The 10000-nt window shown below is 45.5% G+C and overlaps 1 protein-coding gene across 2 annotated transcripts in view; it reads right to left on the bottom strand.

Moving 5' to 3' along the window:
- The window catches only part of e2f3 (E2F transcription factor 3), a 61007-nt gene that overhangs the window by 923 nt on the left and 50084 nt on the right, over nucleotides 1–10000 (bottom strand). For both annotated transcript variants that reach the window (XR_008834759.1, XM_056439278.1), the window contains exon 7: nucleotides 1–252. This exon is cut by the window's left edge. Coding sequence is in view for 1 of the 2 variants with exons in the window: in XM_056439278.1 (XP_056295253.1) it covers nucleotides 188–252 (65 nt within the window). In the remaining variant the exon portion in view is untranslated. The remainder of the gene's footprint in view (nucleotides 253–10000) is intronic.

The raw sequence follows: 10000 nt of genomic DNA, 5'->3' as shown, positions 1-10000 counted from the left end.
ACTCTGGTTAAAGTCAATCATGTCTGTAACCAGCCTGTTTCCATTATTCTGGAGGGAATGTGTCTGTTTTTCAGAACTTCTTCGTTGTGTTTTCGATGCCAGTTCGGTCTGCAAACAGGGTTAGCTTCATGCTGTTAGCGAGTTAGCTCCATGTTCTTAGCTAGATAACTGCGGCAAGATTCGTGCTTTACACTTGTCTGAAGCTCTGTAGATCCCTCACCCGTTGTAGTCCAGAGAGTTTCCGTCCCAGGACTTTGGAAAACAGACAGGGAAACAAAAACGTATTACTCATGGAGCATTCAGCTAACCAGCTCCGGTTAGCATATCGTCTTGAGGAGCACCTCCGGGTGTACGTCCTCCCGCGGTCAGCCCTTTGCTGCACAATTTTAAATCCGGATGTTCGGGTCCCAACTCTTTCAGCCTCTTCTTGTCAATATCTGACCGTCGATTGAAAGGTGTTTGGTGTAGAGATACCAGAGTTTTCAGTCGCCGACGCCATACTAACATAAAGCTTCTGCTAGCTATGTTGCTCGCGTACCTCCGTGGAGCTCTGGGCAGCAGGGTTGCCAGGTCTGTGTGACACAACCAGCCCAAAAACCAGCCCAATATCAGAACTCAAAATATGCCCGTGCCAGACCATATACACTGCTTTTAAAGTTCAACAGCATTGCTATCATTGCCAAATGTATTGTAATATCTACAAAGTAACAACATATGTTTAGTTTGCCAGCATTAAAAGCAGTTTTCCCTCAAGTTATTTCACCTAGGTCCTAAAATGGCCTTGTGTAATTAGATACAGTATATTATCATAAATAAAATGTGTGTACGTGCTGATCTGGAGTCAGTTTGGTAGGATTTGGGTATGAATAAATTATTTCATTTAAAATATGGATTTTTATTTAAAGATATTCATGTAATTTGCATGCAAAATAGGTCTACCCGAACCAAGGACAAAAAATTCAACCAGCAACACTTCAAAAGTGGCCCGATTCCGCAGGAAAACCGCGGACCTGGCAACACTGCTCTATGGGCTGAGGGAACATACGGGTCTCTGATCTGCCGAATAATCCAATCGCGTGCGCACATTTGTGCGCCCAAGATTCGGTTTCATCCGCCAATGTGAAGCCGGTCATTGCCAAAACGACTGAAATGTTGTATCGATGCCGTACACACACGTTAGACCAGCGCCTCGGAAAAGGGGAGGGGCTTCTCTCCGTGATAATGGCGATATATTATATTTTTTCACATTAACTTAAGTGGTTGTTGACAGGCTTACGGTCTCCCACACACATTTAGCGCGTCAACACGGTATATTTACTATTTAAATGATTTGGCATATAATGTTTTTTGACAGGATTTTTTTTCTTCTTCTTTTTTTTTCATCTCCAAATTTTAAGAGGGGCGGCGCCCTAGCGCCCCCTATGGACGAACCGCCACTGGTCGCTATTTCGTACTTTTGGTGATTTTTTTGACATTTTGTACGTAATTTTGTTTCCGTTTTACTTCGATTGCGTCGCTATTTGAAGCCCAACGATGTTTTCCCCTCTTGTCGTCTAAATGCATCGATGACTTTGAGTATTGTTAATAACCAAAATATACGGGACAGCTACTGTATTTTTTACGGGCGCTATCTGTAAAATAACTAGCGATGGATTCACGAGGTTCAAACGGGTTTTGATCAGTCGAGCCGATTTCGTCAGATTTGCTTTTGAACTCCGACCCTGAGAGACATCAAAGGTCTCGACGACCCGCGGAGCGGCCGCAAACACCGACAGGATGGACTCCCCCCCGAGAGCCTTCAATAGCATTGGCAGCGATCTGATTAGCATCCATCGGATTGGGGGCTTCGAGATCGGAAAGCAACGCGAGGTCGGAAAATCTTACGACGGTGACGATGGAGAGCGAGACGGACGGGAAGACGAGAGATATGAAGAAGAAGAGAGGCAGAGCGGCGATCCGGAGAAAGAGAGAAAGAGAGAGAGAGAGAGAGAGAAGGCGTCCACGGAGTGAGAAAACGCGGCGAGGGATCGAGTCGCGTTGCCGCCGCGCGAACGTCTCGGCGACGCAGATCGGCCGGTCGGGTCGGGCGTCCGATGCCTCCTCCGCCCCCGAAGGCGCGAGGCAATAACGGAGCGTGTTGCGTAACCAACCGCGTTGTTGTTTTTAAAGGATGTCAACAACACACCGCCTGTACAGAAGGCTTCGGTTTGCCGCTCACGTTTTTTTTACGATCGCGCGTACTTTAAGATCCAAGCTAACGTCCTTTTCGCCCCCAAAAAAAATGACGCATCTCGACATCTCGCAGATGTCGAGAGAGAGAGATTCATAATTGACCGGCATACATTTGACAACCCCGGTTGTCTGTCCCGAAAGAACCCCCCCCCCCCCCCCCCGCTGCTCTCACGGAGCCCAATTAGCATTGTGTCCCGTTGCCATGAGAACGAAGACAGCTCGTTACGCGGTCGGAGAGACGCTGAAGAGGTGCGAGGGCTTTTCACCGGGCGCCGGCTGCTAATTGCTAATCGGGAAGTGTCTGGTCTTTAGTGTAAAGCAGACGCCTGAACATGAGGGAGGGGGGGGGGAGGGGGAGGAGCTACGAGACGTCATTGGTCAAAAAAGGCCGAACGAGGTCACGGTGTCCTATGTTCCCACGGCAACCAGTCAGGGGTTAAAAAAATGACATCATACATCCAAAGGGTATATGATATAGCTGTGAATGCATGAATGACACATAGTCAACAACAATTAAAGATAAACATTAAGTTTATTAGCGTAACACTTTTAGTATTGTTCTTTTAATTTAATATTTATGTTTTCTTTCACCTTTAAGATCTTTTTATGCTCCATTTCAGTTGTTTAACTTTCATCCGTTGATGTTTACAGTTGTATTTTTTGACTTGTCTGACAACCAATTACTACATTTGGTCAGCAGGTGCACACACACACACACACACACACACACAGAAAGACAGATACATGCAGGCATCCATTGACCCATCAGCTCTCTCTCTCTCTCTCTCTCTCTATTTCAACAACCTAAGTGGTTCTCACACACACACCTCTTCGACACCTAAAGTAGAAAGTAGTCGGTAAGTCACACTGAGCGCACACTTATCGCAGGCGTTCACAAGCTGAACGCACACCCAGTAATCCATTAAGCCGCGGGAGATCAAGTCGGGCTCAGAGGAGCTGCTGCGTTCACTTACCTCTCCTGGAACTGTAATCCAGAGTCAAAGAGAGCAGCTGAAGGTGTGTTCAGGGACACAACCGGAGCATATTTTGTACGCACACATTTGGGGGAAAACAATCAACGTATCTTTTAAAGGAACACAAACTATCCACCACACACAACACGGTGGTGTCCATCCCCCGGCTGTCATAAGGCCGCAAAGGAGAAGGGGGGGGGGGGGGGGGGACGACCATAAAACCAGCCAATTAGAGCTCGCCGCTCCGCCAGGTGGACACGGCTGCAAAGCGCAGCCGTATCTGGGATGAAAGGAATGCTGCAGTCTAGGAAAAGCAATGCATGCTGGGAGGGGGTAAGATTGACATCTAGTTTCCAGATGTGCAACGCTGATGCTTATATGTCATAAGTTATGAAAAATATGAATTATATCCGGTTTAATTACAATGTTGAGGTTGTATTTTGAGGTGGATTTCTTCTACTAGAATGTTAAGGTTGTATTTTGAGGTGGATTTCTTCTACTAGAATGTTAAGGTTGTATTTTGAGGTGGATTTCCTCTACTAGAATGTTGAGGTTGTATTTTGAGGTGGATTTCCTCTACTACATTGTTGAGGTTGTATTTTCAGGTGGATTTCCACTATTACAATGTTGAGGTTGTATTTTGAGGTGGATTTATTTTACTATAATGTTGAGGTTGTATTTTGAGGTGGATTTATTTTACTATAATGTTGAGGTTGTATTTTGAGGTGGATTTCCACTATTACAATGTTGAGGTTGTATTTTGAGGTGGATTTCCTCTACTAAAATGTTGAGGTTGTATTTTGAGGTGGATTTCCTCTACTAGAATGTTAAGATTGTATTTTGAGGTGGATTTCTTCTAGTCCAATATTGAGGTTGTATTTTAAGGTGGATTTATTCTACTACAATATTGAGGTTGTATTTTAAGGTGGATTTATTCTACTACAATGCTGAGGTTGTATCGAGGTGGATTTCTTCAACAACAACAAATATAAAAATTGTACTTTTTAACTCCCCTACTTGTATCTGACAGCTGCCGGTATTATTTTACTTTGGTTCTTTAGATTTTAAGGACAAAAACCCGATCAGCGTTGGCATTGAAGTGGATGAAACCACCAGAGTGAAGAAGTGGAACACTAAGAGGGTTCTTGCTGCCGTGATATTATTCCTATTATATGACATATTCAACAAAAACAGACTTTTAGTTTCCTTGACTGACGGAACCGCTGCAGAGGGCTTCTGGGTAACCGCACACAGGAAAACAAAAGTTCATAAACGGTTCTTTAAAAGGCTTTGTGGTTCTACGAAGAACCATTTCTTTATTTGAGACACCTTTATAGGTTCTTTGAAGAACTCTTCAAGGAAATGGTTCTTTAAAGAACCCTGGTTTGAAAGGTTCTTGGTGGAACCAGAAATGGTGCCTTAAAGAACCATTTTTTAAGGTCTTTGAGACACCTTTAAAGGTTCTTTGAAGAACACTTTAAAGAACTGGTTCTCTAAAGAACCCTGGTTTAAAAATGATCTAGGTGGAACTAGCAATGGTGCCTTAAAGAACCATTTAATGAAGGTTCTTTGAGACACCTTTAAAGGTTATTTAATCCTGGTTTGAAAGGTATTTGGTGGAACCATAAATGGTGCCTTAAAGAACCATTTTTTGAAGGTTATGTGAGACACCTTTATAGTTTCTTTGAATAACTAACTAAGGAAATGGTTCCTTAAGGAACCCTGGTTTGAAAGGTTATTGGTGGAACCATAAATGGGGCCTTAAAGAACCATGTTTTATGTTCTTGGTGAAGGTTCCTTGAGACACCTTTATAGGTTCTATTTAAGGAAATGGTAATTTAAAGAACCCTGGTTTGAAAGGTTATATGCGGATTATATCTACGACCTCAGTCTGAAGAACCATTGTGGGTTCCAGATGGCGCCTCCATGTTCCTGTGTGTAGACATGCAGATACACACCTCTACAGTCAGAGGGCCTCGGTGTTCCCCGTCTCTTCTCCTCTATTGTTTGGGACGCCTGCTCCCCCTGTCCTCCGTGGATACCTGCTCATTGTTGTTGTTGCCCCGGTGAAACACGAACGCTCCGCCTGGCGCTCAAACCCCCGGAGATGCAAAGCGCCGCCGACGGTATGCAAATGCGGGCGGCGGGGGAGGGGGAGGGGGGGGGGTGTATTCACGCTCGCAAAACACACGGATACACAATCAGAGTCGCGACGGCGTACAGAATGTATGTACAAACACACAAACACATATACGCGTGTGGGGGCGGAGCCTAACGACAGACGACGTCAAGGCTCGTCAAACGCGCTGACTGTGCGGAGGAGCCTTGACCCCGGTAGACTCTGAGTCACGGGGACTTTAAAAAAAGCCGAGTGCCCGTGTAAGCTCCATCATGGCATACGAGGACACTTACTCTCACACACACACACGCACTTGCACATATATACACGCTGGGGACCGCTGCGACAAGGGCTCCACCGGCCACTTCATCCCCGTCGGAGGAAACAGATACGAGGAGCTCTGGACACCGGAGAGTTTATCAGCACTAAACATTGAGGAGGAGGAGGAGGAGGAGGAGGAGAAAGAAAGAACACAGCCGTGGTTCTCCTCCCCCTCCCCCTCCTCCTCCTCCGCCGCCTCCTCCTCCTCCTCCTCCTCCTCCTCCCCCTCCTCCTCCTCCCACTCCTCCTCCTCCCCCTCCTCCTCCTCCTGGGAGCCGATCTGAGTGGATCCAGACTGAGCTTCTGCAAAGGAGTGGAAACTCTGTACGTTCCCTCTGCCTCACACACAGGTCATGCAGTGTCTCTCACCCCAATTGCCCTCCCTCCCTCCCTCCCTCCTTCACTTGCTTCCTACACACAGCAAAATAATGGTTCTTAAATGGTTCTTTAAAAAGCTTTGAGGTTCTACGAAGAACCATCACCTACTGGAGATCCATTCTTTCATTTGAAGCACCGTTATAGGTTCTTTGGAGAACTCTTTAAGGAAATGGTTCTCTAAAGAACCCTGGTTTGAAAGGTTCTAGGTGGAACCAGAAATGGGGCCTTAAAGAACCATGTTTTAAAGGTTCTTTGAGACACCTTTATATGTTCTTTTAAGAACTCTTGAAGGAAATGGTTCTCTAAAGAACCCTGGTTTGAAATGATCTCGGTGGAACCAGAAATGGGGCCTTAAAGAACCATTTTAAGATTCTTTGAGACACCGTTATAGGTTCTTTGGAGAACTCTTGAAGGAAATGATTCTCTAAAGAACCCTGGTTTGAAAGGTTCTAGGTGGAACCAGAAATGGTTCTTCTGTGGCATCACTCTGAAGAACCCTTTTCGGTTCCAGGTGGTTCCTTCATGTTTCTGTAGCCTCCCTATAGCATCCACTCTGACCTCGGTTCAACTCAAGCTCCTCCCTCCTCGGCCTCAACGTCAACTCTCGACGCAGAGGCCGAGGAAGAGGAGAGGAGGAAGGAAGGAAGGGGGGAGGAGGGAGGAGGGGGAGAGAGAAGTACAGTAAATGCATACTGAACGAGGGGAGGGGGAGAACCGGGAGGAGAGGGCGAAGTGAGGTAAAGGGGTTGATGTGAGGAGAGGAAAAGTGGATGAATGAAGCAGACGGGAGGGAGGGAGGGAAGAGGAGATGAGGGAGGAGATGAGGGAGGAGATGAGGTCATGTGATGTGGTGGGAGGGGAGGAGGGAGGAGGAGGAGGAAGAGAAGGGAAACAGGGACAGCGGAGTTCAAATCAGTCCAGAGCTAATGCAAATAAAAACAAAAGGGAGACGCAGACGGAGGTGGAGACGGAGGTGGAGACGGAGGTAGTCGGGTTTTGGGATTTCTTTCCCAATACTGAAAAAAAGAGGGCTAGAAGTAAAGAGAAAGAAGAGGAGGATGAGAGGCGAGCCGAGGACACGCGGCCTCGGCATAACAAGGCCGCTCTGCCCCGGGATGACTCACTGCGGCAGGCCGAGGGGGCGGAGCCTCTGCTCAGGAAGGGGGCGGAGCCTCTGCTCAGGATTCACCTCACAAGCTCCCTGAGCTGCAGGACGCAGATTGTTGACTGCAGCGTTGTTGTTGTTGTTTTTCTTTGGTGTTGGATCATCTGCCGAGGTGGGAGTTTTTATCAAACGTTTTTATTTTGTTTATTTCTATTTTTGAGATAAGAAGACTTCTATCTCTCGAGTGCAGAGCTGGATTTTTTTTTATCCTCGATTGACGCGGGGGGAAGAGTTCCGTGTACCGACGACTCTCGAGCTGCTCGTGGAACATCGATTCTGATTGGTGGGTTTTGTTTTTTAGGGCGTGGACAAGTTGCAGCTTTTTTTCTTTTTTTTTGCCGATGGTTTTCTTTTGGTTTCACTTCATCGTGAACACAAGGGCTCTCAACATTTCTTAAGTTCTGATCCTTCAAAGTAAAAGCCTTTCAATATATACACTGCGCAACTGTCCATATCCGCTCTTAAGTTCTGATCCTTCAAAGTAAAAGCCTTTCGTTATATACACTGCGTTACTGTCCAGATCCGCTCCTTAAATTCTGACCCTTCAAATTAAAAGCCTTTGGACGTGTATAACTGTTTGCCAGAGGGTTTTGTTTTTTAGGGCGTGGACAAGTTGGAGCTTTCTTTTTTTTGTGCCGATGGTTTCTATCCATCCGCTCATTTCCATTCTTGCTCTTTTTGTTTCACTTCACCGTGAACACAAGGGCTTTCATCGCCGTGGTTATGGAGAGGTCATGTGACCTGGCAGCACTGGCCGATGGGAAAGATGATTATTTTTGTTGTTGTGGTATTTTTCTTTCACGTTACGCAAGATAAAAGAGACTAAAAGTAGATTTATTTCGGAGCTTTTGTATGGAGAGAAAAGGCGTCGACCAAATCACGCGAAGGACGAACGAAGACATTATTACTGAAGTTCTGACCCTTCAAAGTAAAAGCCTTTCGATATATACACTGCGTAACTGTCCAGATATGTTTCTTAAGTTCTGACCCTTCAAAGTAAAAGCCTTTCGATATATACACTGCATAACTGTCCAGATCCGCTCCTTAAATTCTGGCCCTTCAAAGTAAAAGCCTTTCGACATATACACGGCATAAATGTCCAGATCCGCTACTTAGGTACTGATTCTTCAAAGTAAAAGCCTTTTAATATATACACTGTGTAACTGTCCAGATCTGCTTCTTAAATTCTGACCCTTCAAAATAAAAGCTTTTCGACATATACACGACATAACTGTCCAGATCCGTTGCTTACGTTCTGACACTTCAAAGTAAAAGCCTTTCGACTTATATACACTGCGTAAATGTCCAGATCCACGCCTTAGGTTCTGATCCTTCAAAGTAATAGCCTTTCGATATATATACTGCGTAACTGTCCAGATACATTTCTTAAGGTCAGACCCTTCAAAGTAAAAGCCTTTCAATATATACACTGCGCAACTGTCCATATCCGCTCTTAAGTTCTGATCCTTCAAAGTAAAAGCCTTTCGTTATATACACTGCGTTACTGTCCAGATCCGCTCCTTAAATTCTGACCCTTCAAATTAAAAGCCTTTGGACGTGTATAACTGTTTGCCAGAGGGTTTTGTTTTTTAGGGCGTGGACAAGTTGGAGCTTTCTTTTTTTTGTGCCGATGGTTTCTATCCATCCGCTCATTTCCATTCTTGCTCTTTTTGTTTCACTTCACCGTGAACACAAGGGCTCTCATCGCCGTGGTTATGGAGAGGTCATGTGACCTGGCAGCACTGGCCGATGGGAAAGATGATTATTTTTGTTGTTGTGGTATTTTTCTTTCACGTTACGCAAGATAAAAGAGACTAAAAGTAGATTTATTTCGGAGCTTTTGTATGGAGAGAAAAGGCGTCGACCAAATCACGCGAAGGACGAACGAAGACATTATTACTGAAGTTCTGACCCTTCAAAGTAAAAGCCTTTCGATATATACACTGCGTAACTGTCCAGATATGTTTCTTAAGTTCTGACCCTTCAAAGTAAAAGCCTTTCGATATATACACTGCGTAAATGTCCAGATCCACGCCTTAAGTTCTGATCCTTCAAAGTAATAGCCTTTCGATATATATACTGCGTAACTGTCCAGATAAATTTCTTAAGGTCAGACCCTTCAAAGTAAAAGCCTTTCAATATATACACTGCGCAACTGTCCATATACGCTCTTAATTTCGGATCCTTCAAAGTAAAAGCCTTACGATATATACACTGCGTTACTGTCCAGATACGCTCCTTAAATTCTGACCCTTCAAATTAAAAGCATTTCGACATGTATAACTGTTTGCCAGAGGTCACGGAAAGTCCCTCAGAAACTCGATAAGATAGCGTACACTCGACTGGGATAAAGTTGATGTATTCAAGATGAAAAATGTTTTTTTGTGTTGTTTATTTGTCGCGCCACCGGTCCGTGACACACTCTTTCCATTCCAACAGTCAGACGATACTACACATGTCATGACGAGCGGCGGACGACACAGTGGAAGCCAGAAAGGTCAAACAAACAGAAAAAGAAAGGAGCGCTTGGTCCACGTCCACCGGGATGACCAACCAACAGGCGTCCGGCGAGCGCCGGTTTCGAGGCGATACCTCCGACACCGCACACACGCGACCGCCGTCGTGTAACCGAACCTCTGAGACGTTGCTCTTCAGCTCCGTGCCGACGCGTGTCCGCAGTGAGAATAACAAGTTGTTCTCCCAGCGTTTAACCGCTCCCTCGTGTAAATATTGGCTCCACTCGGGTTTACATGTCGGGACTTCACGTCAACAAGCGCTCTTGGCACATCCATCAGGTCACGAAGCGTTCCT

This window comes from Pseudoliparis swirei, chromosome 1, assembly GCF_029220125.1.
Source record: "Pseudoliparis swirei isolate HS2019 ecotype Mariana Trench chromosome 1, NWPU_hadal_v1, whole genome shotgun sequence".
In the NCBI taxonomy this organism is placed as follows: Eukaryota; Metazoa; Chordata; class Actinopteri; order Perciformes; family Liparidae; genus Pseudoliparis; species Pseudoliparis swirei.
Note: the sequence above shows the minus strand (reverse complement) of the source record. Positions and strands in the feature narration are given on the sequence as shown.